Source organism: Arvicanthis niloticus, chromosome 5 (genome assembly GCF_011762505.2).
Source record: "Arvicanthis niloticus isolate mArvNil1 chromosome 5, mArvNil1.pat.X, whole genome shotgun sequence".
Taxonomy (NCBI): domain Eukaryota; kingdom Metazoa; phylum Chordata; class Mammalia; order Rodentia; family Muridae; genus Arvicanthis; species Arvicanthis niloticus.
Window position 1 is genome coordinate 44043766 of NC_047662.1, and position 20619 is coordinate 44064384.

The following is a 20619-nucleotide window of genomic DNA, read 5'->3' on the forward strand; positions in this document are numbered from 1 at the left end:
GTCATGTAATTCATGATAAAGTAAATATGACAAATGGACTTATCAGCCAATAATTCAATGCAGCAGAAGCAACTTCAAATTTATTACAAAGTCAGTTGATTGTAGATATCAATCAACTTCAATTTCAGTAATCTCAAAAGAACCATAATACAAGTGGTGAAGTTAAGTTTTATTCCTTGTAGTTTTGGGGGGTTTTGGTTTTGTAGAGAGCAGGTCTTACTCTGAATTCTAGAACAGCCTAGACTTCAACCTATATAGCCCGTGCCATGAATTCACAAAACTTGTCCTGCCTCAGTCTATGGCTGCAGTTCTCAACCTGTGAGTTATGACCCCTCTGGGAAATCAAAAGAACTTTTCACAAGGTCACATGTAAGATATCCTGCATATCAGATATTTACATTATGGTTCATAACAGCAGCAAAATAGCAAATTTACAGTCATGAAGTAGTAACAAAAATAATTTTATGATTGGGGAATCAGCACAACATAAGGAACTGTATTAAAGGTCTCAGAATTAGGAGGTTGAGAACCAATGGTCTAACTGAGTTCTGAATTAAAGATGTGAGGCACTATACCCAGCTAAGATTTTTTAAAAAAAAACATTATTAGCCATCAACTGATTTGAAAAACAAAATGCATGACCTATAGAATTGTACCTAAGAAATACTATTTTTCTAAACTTAATTTGAAATTATAGTAAAGACGGGAGAGATAGCACAGTGGGTGAGAGTACTTATTGCTCTTGCAGAGGGCCTGGGTTCAATTCTCAGCACCCACATGGTGGTTCATAACCACCTGTTACTCCAGTTCCAGGAAATCTGTCACCCTCATCTGATCTCTCTGAGCACCAGGCCCACATACAAACATGCAAGCAAAATACAAATTAATAAATCTAATGAAAAAAAAGAGAAATAATAAAGTTATAGTTAAGATTCAAAACCGTTCCCTCATTACAATGATTGCTCATGGAATCCTTTTAGAGTTGTACCCAACAAATATTTGTTTTACAGTTCAAATAGAAAAATCAAGCAAATCCCCAAAACCACGAAACACAAACACAGTGCATGATACCTCCCGGTAAGTATAGCGGCCATCCACCAGTGTTAAGCCAGTTAAGCCTCCAGGCCCAGCCACAGCTGCTGCTAGTCGGTGACAAGCTAGTAAGCTTCCCGTTACCAGTTTGACTATTTCAAAATTTTTCTTCAGGTCTTGAATAATGCTCTTAACAAAAGCAACAGAAACGAGAGTGGCATGAGAATCTGCAGTCATTTTGTTGTTTAATATAACATAGCACTTATTTTAGAATGTAGCCCCAGATGAAAGAGCAAACATAAGATTTTTTTCTGACAGTTAATAAAATCAATCTGGTATTTACTAGGGAACTAAGACACTATGAACATTGCAACTAAGAGAGAAATGACTCTTTGAAAAGAGCTATTACACTCTATGTGCTTTCCTTGATTTCACCCCCAAATCCTTGACATCAAGAAAGCTCTACCTAGCTTCTTAGACAAAGTAATCTTTTTGTAATGGAAAAGATTCTTTTTTTGAATCTTTTCAAATTTTGGAGCTATCATTAATATTTTTAAAAGCTAGCCTAGTTATCTTAATAAATGAAGCAATCAAGAAGAGTTAGGATTGTATCAAAAGAAAGACCTAAAAAAAAAAAGAAAAAAGAAAAGAAAGACCTCTTCTGGGAGAGTTCCAGATGATTACAAACCACTGACACTAATAAACGTAAGCCAGTGGGAGCCTATCAATGCGACAACCTTGGCAACACTTGCTTATTACAATTATTACAATAGGCTATGCACATAAGAATCAAAAATAAGCATATTCCTACCTTGTCTTGCTTTTGATAGGTTTGTTTTATAAATGAACGAGTGATTTCATGAAGCTGACGTAAAGCTGGAACCACCCATACAAACTGCGGATTATTAAGTTGAGATGACTATAGAGTTAAAAAGAAGTTACATTAATTAAGTTTACAATTAAATGGCAGTTGTTTACTAGCTATAAAAAATGTCTGAGTCAATTATTTCACTGTTACACATTCTATAATTTTCATTTTCATATTATTTATTTATAGCTTATCTCCATGCAATCATAATTCAGTCTTCAACTTCTTACTCTGCATGCAATTTCCTAAGGCCAAGAACTGCAAACAGGAGTGGATGTGAAATGACAGTAAATGTACAGGGGGACATCAGCAAAAAACAGACAGGGAATTAGCAACTTCAGAGGACAGATTAAGTAGCACAGGGCTGCTAAGACATGTTGACTCAAAAAATAAACTGATGGCAAAGCTGAACACTGAACTGGCCAGCAAGGGAAATGGACTAAGAATATGGCTTTCTTTAATTAATGATCTGATTAAAATACTGGTAATGAGTTAAGTATTAAAGAAAATAGAACCCATTTCTATTTCTACTTAATAACTGAGGAAGGGGCTGGTGCAGCCACGAGGCAGACATGGCTTAGCATGGGTGAGCTCCTGGGCCCCACTTCCAGCACTTCCCTGACTCCATCCAACCCATTACTACTTTCATTAATTATTATGGATACTTTACTCAGACTACACTTTATTTTCAAAGCATTTCAAATATACTAACTCTGAGAGTGATACAACAATCTAGATCTTTGTGTCATAGATCAAAAAAATCTGAAAAGCATGCAATTGGCCTTTAATCAATAACATCTTTTGAACTATAAACTTTCATAATAAAATTGCTACCAGATTAAATGCTATCGATCAACTGATTATTAATCAAAACAACAATTAAGGCGTTACTATTTATTTAAAAGGCTAATTTTTTTTGTTTTAAGTAATTTTTTTTCCCCAAGACAGGGTTTCTCTGTGTAGCCCTGGCTGTCCTGGAACTCACTCTGTAGACCAGGCTGGCCTTGAACTCAGAAATCCGCCTGCCTCTGCCTCCCAAATGCTGGGATTAAAGGCATGTGCCACCACTGCCCGACTGTTTTAAGTAATTTTATTAAATCTTTCTGCAAAATGAACACCCTGTTCAAAGGATAGTATTGAAGTCTTAAAGAAATGCACCTACTACTATAGGTTACTTTGTGCAAACTATACTTTCTCCTCACCTCATATACGTAAGGCAAATAAGTTACCAAATACCATATTTCCTGGATTTTAAGACACATTTCTATGACCTTTACACTTCTCAACTTGATACTTCTTCAATTATGTCAACAGACACTTACCAGCCACTAAATATTAAATGTAAGTTTTGATAACTGCCCATTATCTTTGTATATACAAACTTAACTATACATGAAGAGCATTTGTTCATCTACCTGTTATCTGGGTTGAGCTGTTATTTAGTATAGGTAGTACCAAACAAAGATGGCCTTTAAACCTGAATTAGGGTTACTAATTTATTTAAATGTTATTGGAAACATAACATGACATAGCATGACTACTTTGATGTGACTGTCCAAGCAGTTCAAATCATTTTCAAAGCCAGAAGCCACTATGCAGACCGCTCCCTTCCGTGGAGCTCTCCCACTCGGCACTGGTGTCTCTGCCTAACGCTTACACTGATTCACAGCAGCTGCTCAACCTACTGTTCAGCACTCAAAGAGAAAGTTGCTCTCATGAAAGATGAGCAAACAAACCTCCACATGCTTCAGTATGCCTCAAGGACTGCTGGGGATGCAACTCAGTGTCAGCACACTGGCCTGTGTGTGCAAGCCCAGACTCAATTCTCCTGTACCAAAGATTTCAGAGTGCTCCAAAACAATACTACAGATAATGATAACCAGTGTGTAAAGAAGTTACACATAGTTAATAAAACAAAACAAACAAAAAGGTTTCACTTAACCTCTGATGTAAGTCTAAACAATGGCTGGTAAATGGAAAATGAACTTTTTCCCTTGATTTCAGGGCAGAGTCTCAGGTACCATGGCTGGCCTCAGACAAACTATGTAGTTGAAGATGATCTTGACTCTGAGTCTCTTGTCCATCTCCTAAGCACTGGGATTTGCAGACATGTGTTATCACACGTGGCTCATAGTGTGCTAACGATGCAACTCTTACTAGGCCTTCTTTATGCCAGGTAAGCATTCTACTAACTGAGCTAAAGTTCAACCCCAAAAGGTACTCTGTTTTTCTTCTCTATAAATCCAGTAACTCTGCAATGCAGGCTGCAATCTCTGGCATCTTCAAGTCATAGAAATAAGGCATTTCTTATGGAAGGCAAACTATTTCTGAAGTTAGCCAGAATATTTTTGCTAAACCAAAATTGTAAAGACAATGAGGAAAATTGTGAGGCTTGTATCTGAAATGACACCTTCCAAAAGAATTACAAAAAAGAATATACATAAAATCTTTAGCAATAAGCAGATACATTTAAAAGTGTCATGACTAATTAGGTCAATTATGGTGAGAGGAAATTATGCTTCGAATAAATTAAGAGAATAATCATGTACATTGGGATTTAAGAATTATTGCTGATACAGTCTCTCTGAAGGTTAGAAATCAGGAAACAATGTTAGCCACGGTTGTCTATGGAATTATATTGTTAAGTTACAAAAACAACAGAAAATTCCTCTGCTTGCTAAAGATGGCTGCAAGTAAACTGAATATATTTGATGACGCCACTGAATTTAGTGTGCTCTCCAAAGTACAGTGACACTAAAGGAAGCTGCAAGGCTCAGCCGGGATGGCTGCAAACCTGTTTGCATTCTCCTCCTTCACCTTATGAAACCCAGGACACATTTACTGCCTCAGCAGGTAGATATTCTGTCTAGACACTTCTTACTAGAAAGCCCACTGACTTCTTACACCTAAAGGTAGGTATCGCCATGCAGTACCTTAGGAGACATAAAAGCCAAGTCCACCCCAATTTCTCTTATTACTATCCTCTAAGCACCTAAAGAAAGCATTCATATTCTTTTGAGTTCTCTCTTCTTAGGGCTGAACAACCTCCCTCCCCTTTTCCTTATCTGTATTGCTTTTTCAGTTTTAGATTTTTATCTAGAAATAAAGTTAAAAAAATTATACAGGAATCAAGTCTTTAAGCAGAAATTTCTCCTCTACTACCTGCACCACTGTGAGAGCATTTGTACTGAAGACGCTGGATAGCTTTACTGTCTATTCTATCCTTCAGCAAACAGAAGCAACTCACTGATATACAGATCAACTGTTCCAAATCTAAAAACCTAGGTTCTAAAATTAAAAGCTCCTCTGAGTGCTAATATTATGTTCAAAATTTTTCTCATTTTGAATTTGGGACGTTGAACCAGCAAAGTCTTTGTAAATATTCTAAAATGCAAAAGCTCCAAAACTAGAGACACTGTAGGTCCCAAGCATTTCAGACAAGGCTTACTCAACCTGTGTAAGTACAACAGTGTGTCTTCCTAGGGTGCAGGGGAGGAAGAGGAGGGAACTAATATTTACCAGAAGCCTGCCAGGTGCTGTCAGGAGACCTATAGACAGACTATGGAATATGAAAACACCACTTCTGGAGAAAACATGGTATCTGTTTGTTTAGTAATTGTTTTTTGGATGGAACATTTAAACTTTTAACTGAAGGAGATAGGAAGTGAAGTAAGAGACACAGGATCAGGGTGGACAGTGGAGGGCATAAATGAAGCAAGGGAGGAAAGAAGACCACGGGAGCTGAGGGGATCTTGGCAGAATCTGTAGAAATAAAGTCAGAGTTTCTGAACATGACAGTGGAACTTGGGAACTTGGAGTGTCAAAAGCAGCAGGAAGGGAATCAGTTGGGGGAGAAGAGGTAGCTGAGGGCAGGAGGGGAGTAAGAGGTGGTGATCTTGTCTTACCCTTCGCTTAGTTTCTGTGTAGCCTGGCAGGGAGACATAATCCCCAGTCAGCCCACCTTGCTGCCTGGCAGGAAAGGGCATAGCATAGAAAAACACCTTTAGTGGCAGTAAATATTTCACTCCCCTGCCAGGGGTCTTAGATCTTCCCACTGCCCCCCTTCAGCAATGTGCACTGTGAGTATCTGTGAAGCACTTAGCAAACTGACAAGTGCTCCTATATAAAATACAAGCTACTGTTACATGGGGAGAGAGCAGCAGGGAATGACAAGGAAGAGTATTCCTTCTGAATCTCATAAAATGACCAGATAGTTTCCTTTTGCTGTTGTATTGTTATAAAGCAACTGACATGAATGAAGTGACTGCAAAGAGAAGCAATAAAGACGCACTAGTGCAACTGACTAGGACAGCTAGGTGACGCTCAGCTGGGACAAGGGAGGAACAAAGGTCCAAAGGAGTCTCTGGGTTTAAAAGGTATTTACCTCAAGGGAAGGAAATGTCCCTTCAGCTTCAACCTGTATATCTATCTATAAAGAAAAATACGTCTGTTGCCTAGAAGAGTATTTTCCTAGAAAAGGTTCCTTTTCTTTATTGATACTATTGAAGGAAATATATTTCAGTAACTCAAAGAAAACCAATCGTAAGAAGAGAGCCTGCTAAATTATGTGAGTCACTGAGCAGAGGGAACTGGAAAACTTAAATTCTGAGTAGAAAGCAAGCATAAACATTCAGCATTCCTTTTAACCCCGGCATTACTTGTGTCAGTTTGTGAATGTTTTTTAAAAATCCCTAAAGTTAGATCTTATGCAGAAAATTCCACTGATCAAAGTTCATTGTTAGAAATTTGAAACACTACACTCTTATACTCCCACCTAAACTACACGGCCAGACAAATTCAAGTGCACAAAAGCCTGGGAAATCGGCAAAGCTTGTTGTGAGAACTTTGTGTCTATGTGTATTCAGATGAAAGCCACAAGTGTCCAGGTCCTTTGAAGAAACACCAGTGGAGACCACAGAGAGGTCTGCCTGATGAAACACTGATAAGTCCCCATCTATTTTTTTTTTTTTTTACCAGAAATGTTTTCATGTTATTAATATGAAACTCCAAAACCAGAATGGTTCCTACATGGCTGGGATGTGAGTCCAGGGCTGCCTGAGTGCTGCCTGCGGCTCTGGTCAGGGCTGCTGGAGAAGGAAGGCATGCACATGCACATGTGTGTGTGCAGGTGCCCCACCTGTACACCAGCACCACACGCACCTCCCCTGCTTTCTCCTATCCACAAATACTCACTTTCCCTTAGGGGAGAAAAATGGGGACAGAATTTATTTAGAATTCAATGTGCTTTAAAAATTATATATACTCTACATATAATTTAAAAGGAAAATGAAGCTGAAAGTGATACAATTTCATAAAAATTATTCTTCAGTGGAACCCTAATTTTTTTCCATTTAAGGGTAACCTGCTACTAAGTTCTAAATAAAGCATAGCTCATAAAGATCACATGTGTATATTAATATTAGCCTAATAAACACTAAAATACCTTAGAAGTAGGATGCTATTTATAATACCTTAGTTGGTTCCATATGGAAACACTTACCTTAAATCCATCTTTCTTGTTTTTTTCCAAACCCGACCATTCTCCAGGCTGAAAATTCAGGGAGATATAAGCAACTTGGTAAAAATAAAACTTATAGACCCAAATTTGGATTCTAAGGTAAAAGTTTTCAAATAGGACATTCCAATTAATTTACATAATAGGGAGGAAATTTTCTTGGCTCTAATCACTCAAAACAGTATTACAGCTCTGACAACCAAGTTAGAGTAAAGCCAGAACCAACCCTTTTAATGTCTTCTATGCATTTAATGATGTAGCTCCTCTTGACCGCCTCCTTCACTGCATAGGCATCGCTGAGGATTGTGAGGTGCTCCTCCAAGGCTTGCTGAATAAGGCTACTGGGCAAGGTTGGAAGGTGAGCCAGTTCCCAGAGGACATCTAACACCTGCAACAGCACCATTATGATGAGCCATCCCATAAGCATACGAGACCATCTGAAGTATTTGTAGCTAGAAAAATCCATTTGCTTTTCCTGCCTTTCCAGAAGTGGCCTCAAACCGAGCTTCCCGGCCTATTCGTCCAATCAGACTCAGCAACTTCTGTCTCACTCTGTCACTCTCGGTCTCCCAGCTCTGCACAAGAGAACAGACAAGACACAGAGAGGTGTCAAAGTCAAGCTAGTGAAATCAGCAAAACTGTTAAAATTCAGCAGTCTCAACATTCAGCAGTCTCAATTAATCTGGAGCCCCAAGATCTCTCAAACACTGGACCACCAAAAAGGCAGCATATACCAGCTGATATGAGGCCCCCAATACATATACAGCAGAGGACTGCTGGGTCTGTGATCAAAGATGATACACCTAACCGTCAAGAGACTGGAGGCCCCAGGAGTTCAGAGGTCATGTGGGGTTGAGAGTGCGAACAACCTGGTGGAGACAGGGGTGTGGGTTGGCGGTATGGTATATGGAACAGTTGGAGGGTAGATGAGGGGTGGGGGCAAGGAGTAAAATCTGGAGTGTAAAAAATTAATTAATTAATTAATGAAAATGGAACAAAAAGGTTAGAAAGGTAAGAGAAGCCCATTTGAAGGCAGCTGTTGGGGGATGGTAAACTTACCTTCTGAATGAGGACAAACAGATGCGTAAGCTGATCTGTGTTAAACTTCACAGCTGCTGCAGCAATGATTGTATGAATGTTCTCAATTACTGTAGATGACTGTCCTGACTAGAAAGAAGGAGACACCGGAGAAAGTTAGGGCCTGGGACTTGGCAGAACCTAAGTCTTCTTCAACTTACACAACTTACACAACGACTGTAGTCTAATGAGCACTCGCTTCCATGACAACACTGGCACTGTCACACAAAGCAACCATTCCTAAGGGTCACCTGACTGTATTCCCACTCCCAGCAGCTCCACGTCTTTTATATGTGAAAAAGCAAAAAAAAAAAAAAAAAAAAAAAAAAATCAAGATATCAAGATCTTGGTCTGATATTTATTTTAAAATGAGAATAAAATATTTTCAACAAAAAATTCAAATTGATTTATTTTGAACTGATAAAATTACAAGGCAAATATACGTTTAGTGTTTTTACAGATTAGCGATCATGGCTTTGGTTGAGAGTATTATTGGCCCCATTTTAAATGTTGCTTATAAAATCTTTATGACTTCAACTAGTCCTTTTGAGCCAATGTGCAGTAAGTCTGCATCAGAGCTATAGACCCACAGTGGATGACTGACACTCAGTTTATAACCTCAGTCATGGTACAGAATAGAAACCTGCAAAGCAGGAAAATGTTTGTAGGTTCAGTTAATTTTCTCCAAGTAGTTGTTCATTAAGTATAGCAGGTATATTCTCTCCCTCCTTCCATTCTTCCGATCCTCCCTCCCTCTGTCCCTCTCCCCTAATCTCCACCTCATGTGGGTTCAGAATGTATACTGAGAAAACATTATATATGGGAGTGTTCACCAAGGCCATATACGGGAAAGTAAAGTCTAGGAACCTAGGAGTGCTTTTCTGTCATCTTGCCCAACTGCAATCCTCTCTGTGCTGCTAGAAGGGAATCTGCTAATTGTGCTCCACAGTGCTCTGACAGCTAGCTTCCTGTGATATACACTGAGTGGCAGGACTGGAAGAGGAAGGAGTATTTGGGGTTTAGGCTCAGAGAATAAATACAGGGCTGGTGGGGCAGCAGGGGCTCTGGCATTGCTAGTGGGAGTGGCACTCTCCACTTTTACTGTCTGCAGCTTCCAAAGTGGATTCCTCCCAGCGTCTTCTATCTTAGCAACACTTTTTGTTTTGGTTTTAAATTTTTTAAAAAATTTTTTATGTCTGTGGGTATTTTACCTGTACATATGCCTGTGTGTCACATGCATACATGCTGTGCAAACAATTCCTCAGTGTCAAGTCCATGTGTCTGAAATGCCTAGCACAGTTTGTTTCCAACCAGATTCTGACTGCTACAGAATTAAGTGTTCTTAAGTTACGAAGAACATCAGCTTTCACTATGACTTAGAGCTTGAGATGCTGGTGTGATGTGATGTACACATGAAGGTGAGGTGTCTACATATTTAGACGCTGCACTGCGAAGTCTGAGTTAGTGAGTCATAGTCAGCAACACACAAATGTAATTAAAGTCACAGGAGAGGATGAAACTGACTAATGAAAGCTTTTGAGGTGACAGAGGGCAAAAGATTAAGGCTTGAGGGGGAAAAGCAAAGTAGAAAGGAGTATCAGCCAGGCGTGATGGAACACATCTATAAACCCAGCACTCAAGAAACTAAGGCAGGGAATTTCAAGTTTAAGTTCAGCTGCGACTACAGTGAGAACCTGTCTGGGGGGAAAAGACAGTGACAGAGGCAATGCAAACAGAAAAGGAGAGCCAGGTTGGAGTCTGTCATACTGACAAGTTCTAAAAAGCTAAAATCTAAAAACCTGCTGTTACTATCAACCTCATTTATTAGACTAAGAAGATTATAATGAAAATTAACAATACAAAGAAAAGTAACAGGGCTGATAAACAGAACATGTATACCTATTCCTATCTCTGCACCAGCTGACACAGAAACTTTCTGGGAAACTGACTTTTTTTAACAGAAAAAATAAGAATCAAGTCTGAAATGTCTTGTGAGTATGACATTCCTTTTATATATGTAATTTATTTTTTCTGGAACTGAGAATGGAACCTAGAGCCTTGTATTTACGAAGCAAGTGCCCTACTACTAAGCTAAGTTCCTTAGTCTCCAACCCCTTGTATATGCAATCTTAATAAACCATAAAACAGACTAGGTATAGCTCACCTAGTGCAAACCAGAGGAGGTTCCCCTGGTTTGACTGACTCCTCACCACCCTACCCCCTTTCCTGTGATCCAAACATCAGAAAAAGGCAAAAATAATTCTGCTCAACTTACTTGTATCTTCCAAATTTTAGTGAGTTCATCTAGTGACAATTTACTGCCCAAGAGTTCAATAATTCCCTTTATTCGATCACAGTATTGTGCTTGGTCTATGTTGCCTAATAGAGGAAACATCAGAGGGGGAACCAGATGCAGTGAATAACAACTCAATTGCAAAGCAATAATAACTTCCTAAGATTACCTAAAGACTAATAAAAATAAACAAGATGTTTGCACCTTTTAAAAGTAAAAATAATTTACATGTCAAGTAATTTTTATTTTTTGAAAGAAACTTACCTTCCAGTGCAATTGACAGAACTGAGTTTTCAACTAGCCAATCTAGTAATCTGTCTGTATCTATAGCATTCTTCACAGACTTGGATAATGTACTATCTTCTATTAGTTTTGTTACCTAAAATGACAGCATTAGCATGAGGGAATAAATATGCATAATCAAAATCTTCTCTCATATATGTATAGTCGTTTTATACTCTTATACAACAGTCTAATAATTAATCAAAATATTTCAAAACCAGCTTATTTCTTAAAAGTTAACAACTAATTATGATGTCTTCTTAAAAAGAAAATGGGATCGTTCTCAGAGATCTACTTAATCCTTAGACTGCCTGTGACTGGCTTAATGACAAGGACCCAACATGAACTGCAGCCATGACCTGTCCTCCACATTTCCTAACGGAAGGAGGAGCCAGGAGAGAGCCCATCTCTGGTGATGGGAACTTGAAGTTAAGCTTGTGGATCATCCATGGCCAAAGGGCAGATGCCCCAGAATGTGGAAGTAAGACACAGACAGAGTCCTGGCACTGGCCTGCTCAAACTGTACTTGTTCACACTAGCCTTTGCTTGTACTCATGGTCTGGTTATCCAACTCTTCATATATGTGAAATATCTTAGTCCCTTTCAATAAAGTCTTCTTTTCACTTAAAATGATCCAGGATGAGCTGATTTGACTTAGAGCCAAAAATCCAAAAACTAAAGGAAAATTAACTGGACTCATGACTGAATTAGGGCATTAGCTTACCCTGCCATCCACTGAACCCAACCACATTGCTTGAGCGGATCTAAAATAAACTTTAGGAAGCCGAGGAAAAGTCCTTTTAGCAATTTGCTTAGACTTGCACTATTATTACAGATACTTCATTTTGTCCTAACATTAGCTAGAAGATAAAGCTATATGTGAAAGAAAAAGAAAAAGAAAAAGAATTGTTCCTTAGTAAATATCTAAGGATGATACTGTAGGAAATTTCACAAGAACAATTTTCAGAGAGATTCTTGAAATAGCAGACAATTCACATATAGTACCTGTTTTCTCTGTCTTCCAGAATCAAGAGAATTTATTTTCTCCCAACATCTTTATATTAAAAACCACATGAGTCAAGTGCAGACTTACTTCCTTGAGGGAGTTCATCTTAGCACTGAAGTGTGGAGACTTCAGCATGCGCAGCAGAATGTCCAGGCGAAGGTCGTCCACAGTCGTCACCAGAGCCGGTTGGAAGCGCATGCAAAGTAACTTAATGGCAGACAAGAGCTCAGGGATGCTAACCAACCTCTTTCATTTAATAAAAAACAGAAAAACAAACAAACAAACAAACAAAAACTGTAAAAACATCCTGATATTAATTCTCATGACATATGTCATAGAGGTTAACAGTGGCCAGAAGACAACTCAGTTTTTACATGGTCAGTTAACTCTCCTAAACAAAAGTTAAACTAAGTGGTGAGGGGCAAAGAAAGGAAAATGGATCATTGCAGAAGAGACTCAAGGTAGGAAAGTCTTTATCAGTGTTAAAACTGCTCTAAAGAACTTCCAATACACTCAAAAATATATTAGTCTACTCTAGTCTGATTGTAATACCATCAACATCAGGTTAGAAAAATTCTGAATTAGGTATCATTCCTGAGAATACCGTATTTGTTCTATTTACTGAGACAACACTATCTCAAAGTACCTTTTTGGGAAAGAGGCAGGAAACTTTAATTAACTTGACATTAACAGCATATGAAGAGGATCCAGAAAGCAATGGCATGCAAATTTTCCAAGACTTGGCTTTGCTATCATGGACTAAGCAGTGCTAGGCTCTACCTGTCTAGGGAGTAATTACCTTGTCTTTGAGGTCTTTCTCCTCTACACTCCGCACATCCTGGATTGTGGTAAGGATGACAGGGTCTAGCATAGGCTGTAGACATAAAATACTAGTTATAAAGAACTCCTGAATCTATGATACAATAGCTACTCCTCACTGCCATTCACAAAGGAGAGGGCACAGTGAAAAGTATAAATTCTAGCTGGCAGTGCCACCACTAACTACCTGACCATCCCAAGTGCCCTTAACTGACTCTGTGCCTTTATCTCTTCAATGTAACATGAGCAAAGTTCCTCTCACTACATCATGTAAGAGTTATCTGAAGAACAATTCAAGACACATGAACTTCCCTCTTAAAACAGTAAGAGGTATGGCAATCTTCTGTTTGTTTGTTTGTTTGTTTGAGGGAGGGTCTCACTATGTAAACTTGGCTGGTCTGGAACTAGTCTGGTCTCTAACTGAGAAATCTGTCTATGTCTGAATTCCAGGTCTGGCATGAGTACTTTTATAATAAAATATTTTATATTTGACTTTTAAAAATGGATACAAGTAAGCATAGACTATGCAAAACAAGCCGCATAAAAACTACTTTTATTATGAATGAGAGAGATGACACACTGCTCCAGAATGAGAACACAATCATGCATTTAACTCTAAATTGTTAGGTGAGAAACAGTAAAATTGTAACTGAGGTAAACTGACCCTTCCAGTGAAATAAGCAATTACAAAAAATTAGATAGAAAACCAGTATTTGGCTGTCAGAAGCAAGACTATATTGTCAATGAGTGAAAATGTCATCAGACACTAATCCAGATCCAACTTCTTCCTTCATAAAGAAGCTGACAGTGCAGGAAGGGCTGTGGATGTGATTACAAAGTGAGTCAGGACTCCTGTCAGCAGTGCCAGGCCACTCGATCCTCACGGCACGCTGGGAGACAGACATTGTTACTGTCAGCACTCTGCAGCAGGGACAACAGCAGCACACACTTCTAGTCACCCCACACAATGAAGACACGTATGTATGGAGCTAACATGTCCATGATGTGTACACACATGACAAGATAGGTTAGAACAACAGATGACAGCAGCTGTAGCGTAGACTTCCAGCTCTCACTCTAAGTGTAGACTCACCCTGCTCACATGTGTGTGTGCGCACATACACCTTCAGCAGAACTCACTGATTAGCATTTAGAGTAGGTATGGTAAATTTTCTTACATAAAATACATACATTTAAAAGCTAGCCCTGAGCTTGATTCATTAAGCTAATTGAATTACTAATTATAATTAACAAAACCTCAAATTATTTTCTTTTTGGTCTTAGTGTTTTGGTTACTAAACTATTGATTTGAGCTGGGCTGCAGCTCGGTTGGTAGAGCGCTGGGCAAGAAAGCACGACGTCCTAGGTTTGAGCCCAGCACTGAATAAACGTTATCTGGTGGTATACATCTGTAATCCTGTCACTCAGGAGGTGGAGGCAGGAGAATCTAAAGTTTAAGGTTGTCCTTGGTTACACTGTAAGTTTGAGGCTAGTGTGAACTACATAAGACCCCATCTCAAAAATCAAAGCATAACAAAAAAACCTCTTATATTGATATACTTAATCAACTGTCATCATTAGATATCTCTAAAGAACTTAACACAGAATACAGAAAATATCTAAATTCTATATTTTTTCCTTAAAAATTTTTATATATTATTTTGATGTCTAAAGAAAGCATTTAACTTTGAGAAACGGCAGAAATTTATCACATATACTTAAAAAAAAAAAGTACCACTCCAGTTAATCTGTTCCCAACAAAATGATGTACTAGCAAAAAACAATAGTACATACAGAAATAAGGTCCCCAGGGGCATTATGCTTGATACAATTTCAATATCTATGCAAGCTTTCACAGACTTACTTATAAAATTTAAATGGAGGTATTCTGATAGGACATTTTGTTTGATAACTTACTAACTGGAACAGAGAGCCACAAGAAAGTCCAAGGCCTTCAGTGTTAAAAACTGAACACTCGAGGGACTACCAAGATGCTTCACTGACTAAAGGAAATCCTGTATAATAAGGACCCGAGCTCAGATCATGAGTGCAGGACTCCCTCACCCTTTTTAAAGGGGCGGTGTGCCTGTAACCTCAATGCCAGGAAACAGAAGGACCCTGGAGCCCCCTGACCTCCAGAGGCATGGTGGTATCTGCACACATGCATGCACACAAACTGGAACACTCGCAGCTTTACTACTTTATGACTTGATGAATTATAATTCTGCAAAGGAAGAAAGTCAGACATGATATGCTGCTAAGCTGTTACTCCAAAAAGAAAGAGAGAGAAACAGAAAGAGAAAGACAGAGAGACAGAGAGAGCTACAGAGAGAGAGAGAGAGAGAGAGAGAGAGCTACAAAGAGAGAGAGAGGGAGGGAGGGAGGGAGAGAGAGAGAGAGGGAGAGAGAGAAAGCTACAGAGAGAGAGAAAGAGAGAGGGACAGAGAGAGCTATAGAGAGAGAGGGAGAGAGAGGGGGGAGGGATGGAGGAAGAGAGAGAGAGAGAGAGAGAGAGAGAGAGAGAGAGAGAGAGAGACAGAGAGAGACTAGGCAGTAAGCATGCCTGGCTGACGGTCAAGGCTGACCTAGGAGAATCCATACAGAAACAGACCCTGAAACAACCCTGTGAAGGATACATGGATACATGCCCCTTCTTTATAGAAAAGATAACACTAAGAGATTATATTTGATATAAATCCATCTTTTAAAACAACAACAAATGTTACAGGTCTTCTTACTCTTAGAAAACTCATTTTCTGATAACATTTTCAGTAAAAGGACTGCTATCTTGAAAAACAGAAGCTGTGCTATATTAAGCACCATCTGAATAACCTAATAACAAAAAAACCTACTATTTGTCACGTCACGAGCAGTGATACAAAGGACTGCATCCTACCTGCACCACGGAGGAGTTGAGGTACTCTGCACACACCCCTAAGGGCTGCACCAGTGCTGAGACGGCCTGGGGAAGACAGTGGAAGTGAGGCACATGTGAGGCAGCTTTGCACCACTAAAACTAAGTCATGAAGTAATGAGTAGATAAACTAAATTCCTAGACAGAAAGACAACCTACTTAAAATGTCAGACATTTAAATCAGAATGTCCACAAAACTCCCCTGAAAGATTGAAATGAAATGATTCTAAAGTTTATAATGAAGAATATTAAAACATTTTCTTTTGAAAAGGAAAAATTATTTAAAGAGGAAGTAAAATATCCTCTGGTCAAAAAAAATATTAAGGCTTATTTGAAGAAAATAAGTTACTAAAATACACAAAAGAAAGCCCAAATAAATAATGGAGACACTATGTTCCTGAATGGGAGATAGCAATTATAAAAATGTCAGTTCTCTGTTCAATGACCTACTTATTTACTGCTATTCCAAACATGGCCTCAGTGGCTTTTTTTTTTTTTTGGTCTTGGACATGTTGATTCCATGCACAAGAGTGAAAGATATCAGAGGATTTTAGACAACAGTGACAGAGCCAAAAGCAGCATTGTTAGGAACTAAAGATGGCTGCATTAGCCCGGAATCAAAGGCTGCACCAGGTGTCCAAGAACAAATCCTCGACTTGGGACTCTGAGATAGACAAAGCTAGTAAACACCAATGATAATGGAAACAAAAATTATTCAAAGAGGATCTTTTATCAACTAGTTATTTATCTGAAAGGAAAGTATTAGATCCCTGTTATACAATATATAAGTAAACTGAATAAATCAAGAGTCAATTTTAAAAAATTATAAAAGCATAAAAAGAAACAAAATTGTAACCTTGAAATGGGAGAATATTCCCAGAAGTCTGAAAAAAATTTAAGCCATTAAGGAAAGTTTGTAATTTTTTGATTCCATAAACACAAACAGGGCTGGGAAGGTGGCTTAGCAGAAAAAGTCCCTGCTGCCAAACCTGACAATCTAAGTTCAACCCTCAACACCCACATGGTAGTGGGAGAAAACCATTACCAAGTTATTTCCTGACCTCAATGCACATGCCACACACCCTCAAATACATGTATACTAACACAAAAATAGGTTTAGAAGGAAAAGAATTCCTAAAAATTAATGATCTATTTGAAATTAATGATTTACTACTTGAAATCAAAAAAGTCAATTTACAAATGAAATGCCAATAGACAGTAATCACATGGAGAAATACGCTAGCTCCCAGAATAGCAGAGCACTCCAACTTCATTAAGAAAACACCACTTTTGCCAAATTATATTAGAAAATCACAGATTAAAATATACTTTGCATTATCGGTCATACTGTAAAATGGGTTTGTAGAGCCCAGGCAGGCAGCATAGCTTTTTGGAAGGAGATTTGGTAGTCAAGTGTAATTTTTAAACATATAGTCTTTAATCCAGAAATCTTACTTTCTAAGGATTTTCTAAGAATTGATCCTTTACAAACATATCTACATGAAGACACATATAAAGGGAACATTTTTCTGTAGTCATAAAAACTAACAAACAATTCAATGACATTAACAAATATGTACATCATGGTGCACATTTCCTTTGCACAAGTAACCTGGAGTCACTAAGAACATTAATGGTACTAACTAGGAAAAGATACCCATAATATGGCTAAGTGAAAAAGTACTACTGTGTATAGCTTGACAGCAACTTGTTTTAGAGAAATGGAGAAGTGGAAGGAGAGACAGACAGGAGTGGGAGGGGACAGGGGGAGGCACATGCCCAGGGTAAACCAGTTTCATTCTTTAGTGCTGGTGTCTTTTAACTGTCAAGAATGTAATTATTTTTTCTCGACATTTTTCAAGTTAAAAAATATGACATCAACAGTATTATCATATGGCCTAAATTTATTCTGGGACATAGCTACCGTCTTAATTGGTCAGAAACCAGGCACTTATCATGAAAGTTTAATTATACTTGTTATGAAAATGAGAACTGAGGTCACTCTCCTCAGTGCATCCTCCCAGACCGCTGTTGCCCATAAGAGTGATTTTGGAAAATGGTCTGACCTAAGGCATGATTTGAAGAAAGTTTTTAGCTCCACACACTTAAGACCAAATAGAGAATAAGCCTTCAATTCTATGGGTGCACCCTTCTCCAGTGTTCATCCATGTAGAGTAGAAATTGGGGGGGGGGGGATGTTCTTTGTTGTTTTAACACTAGAAAATTATTAAATGTTTTTACATTCTTGAGAAATGAAGTTAATTTCTAACATCACTCAATACCTAAACAGCCAGATCTTGAGAAACAAACACACTAGACAAAACTGTCTCTGAAGAGATTTTTCTCTTTTCTTTTTCAAATCACTATTATCTTTCATGTCAATAAGCCATTTCCAACATACTTAATACAAATGACAATCCAACGGCCTAAGTGACTCTCAAGGCAGGGAGACAAAGCTGCCCAGCTTGTGGCAGCAAAAACCAGATCATTCTATGACTACTCCATCAGTGTCTCTTCTGCCTCCTTCCAAAGAGAGACCAGGGGAGTAATCAGTTGTTGTCCCACAGGAACTGCCCAATTTTTAACACTTAGGGTTGGAATTTCAGCACAGAACTTCCACATTGATCCAGCTATGGCAGGCAGCACATGCCAGGGCTGTTACTACAATGTATACCACGCTTGGCCTTTTCTGTGGGTCCTGGGATCAAACCTAGTTTCTTCTGCTTGCACAAGCACTCTACTGATGGAGCTTGCCCCAGATTCTTTACCTTTAACATTTACTAACCCAAATAAAGTGGACTACACACCAAGGACAGGGAATGGCTTGACTCACCCCAAGTTCTATATCTTCTGAATGGAGTTTAGCTTGGATTGCTGCAAATCCACCTAATTCTCCGAACTGAAAAGAAAGCAAGCATGAATTGCTTTAAAAAAAAAATGCTCCACAGTAATAATTTGAGCAAATTAAAGCTGACATTTCGCTTTGCCACTGTGCTCTGTGAGACTGATGTTTGAAGACCAGGAATGGCATTCTAACGTGAATGGCAAGCTGTGCTAAGGTGAACTGTAAAAGATGAGCTAACCCAAAACCTGATGTTCACCAGTCTATATCACACATGCAGGGAAGGAACTATAGGACACTCCTCCTCAGTGAAGCATTCTTCTTTGTGGTGGCTTGACTGAGAGCCATCCCCCATAAGCTTGTGTATTTGAACACTTGGTCTCCGTTGGTGTCACTGTCTGGAGAGGCTATGGAACTTTAGGATATGCAGCCTTCTGGAAGGTATATTTGTGAAAGCAGGTTTTGAGATTTACAGCCTCATCTCACTTCCTGTGCTTGCTCTCTGGTTCCTGTGTGTGCGTGTGTGCGTAAGATGTGATCAGCCAGCTGACTGCTCCTGCCTCCTGCTGTCATGCCTTCCCCAGCCTTATGTACTCTAACCCTGGATCTGTGAACCAAAATTAACTTTGTTTACACTGCTTTTGGTCATGGTATTTCATCACAGCAACAGAAAAATAATTAATACTTGATAATTTTCCATAGGTGTCATCTGTTTAAAATACCCAACTACCAGAAGTCATAATAGAAACTGGGAATAGTATATCAAAGCCAAATTAATAAAAGTGTATACCTTATTTACCAAGTCCACCACCCATCCATGAGGCTCCTGTGAGAAAATAAATCCAAAAATTACTATGAGACTAGAAAAGCTTCCCCACTGTTAACCTTTGCATTTTTTATTTCCTAAATGGGAAATCTGAAGGAAAAGCATTAAAATTTAAACATACTTTGGAAGTCTTTCCCCTAATGTTTCTTAATGTAAGCATTTGACATTACTGTATATAATTTTTTTCTTTTTTAAAAAAGTTTTTATTTATTTATGTATGAGTGGTGTGTGTGTATGTGTGTATGTATTTATTTATTTCTGGTGCATGCCAGAAGAGGGTATCAGATTCTATTTCAGATGGTTGTGAGTCACTATGTGGTTGCTGAGAACTGAACTCAAGATCTCTGGAAGAGCATCCAGTACTCTTAACTGCTGAGCCATCTCTCCAGCCCCTACAGTCTACAATTTTTGAAGCACGTAAGTTAAGTTTAGATTTTAAAAGTCTTTGACATAATTTTTGAAGCATATAAATCTGGACCTTCGTGGGATTGTCACATGAGGAACACTCATGCATTTGGGGACAGACAGAATTTGTTGTTTAAGTTCTCCAAAAAAAAAAAAAAAAAATAACTCAAGTTAAATTCTCGAAGAAAGTTGTATTTTATTTATTGTGTTTTTCCAAAACAGAGTCTCAAGTAGCTCAGGTTAGCCTTGAATTTGTTTCATAATTGAGACTGGCATCTCTCCTGCTTTTTTACTTCCCGAGGGCTGGGGATTACAAGGGTACACCACCACTCAGAGCTGAAATTTTTATTTTAGAAATTAAAAATTATTCCCTAAAAAGTAGACAAGGAGGAAGTCAGAGATTAGAGTTCAGTCCCAGCCTCATTGTCACTACCCTTAACCAGACCCTTCCTGGCTCTCCCTTCTCTTCTTTCTTCTTCTGTGCACTCAGGGCTTAGGTTTAGGTAGAAAGACATGTCACATCCACTTTCACAGAGCTCAGATTGCAGCAGTTAAAAGCTAAAAAACCACCACATACACAGCAGTTCAAATTATGATAAATCAGTTGTAAAAACAAAGAGGAAAGGGTCCTTTAAAGAACAGTGGGGCTGTAGAAGACAGTAGGCTAAAGGCAGAAGCTAAAGCGGTCAAGCCTATTTGGAAAAGGCACAAGAGTCCGCTATGTGCAACGATAAGAGAAC

At 38.6% G+C, this 20619-nt stretch overlaps 1 protein-coding gene across 1 annotated transcript in view; it reads right to left on the reverse strand.

Moving 5' to 3' along the window:
- Usp24 (ubiquitin specific peptidase 24) overlaps positions 1 to 20619 on the reverse strand; it is a 129329-nt gene that overhangs the window by 72653 nt on the left and 36057 nt on the right. Inside the window, exons 6-18 of the mRNA XM_034502115.2 lie at positions 19439 to 19474; positions 18640 to 18705; positions 15789 to 15854; positions 12873 to 12947; positions 12161 to 12319; positions 11050 to 11164; positions 10768 to 10871; positions 8475 to 8582; positions 7895 to 7990; positions 7642 to 7803; positions 7401 to 7448; positions 1844 to 1951; positions 1072 to 1221 (exon numbers count right to left, since the gene is read on the reverse strand). Coding sequence (XP_034358006.1) covers positions 1072 to 1221; positions 1844 to 1951; positions 7401 to 7448; positions 7642 to 7803; positions 7895 to 7990; positions 8475 to 8582; positions 10768 to 10871; positions 11050 to 11164; positions 12161 to 12319; positions 12873 to 12947; positions 15789 to 15854; positions 18640 to 18705; positions 19439 to 19474 — 1293 coding nt within the window. The remainder of the gene's footprint in view (positions 1 to 1071; positions 1222 to 1843; positions 1952 to 7400; positions 7449 to 7641; positions 7804 to 7894; positions 7991 to 8474; positions 8583 to 10767; positions 10872 to 11049; positions 11165 to 12160; positions 12320 to 12872; positions 12948 to 15788; positions 15855 to 18639; positions 18706 to 19438; positions 19475 to 20619) is intronic.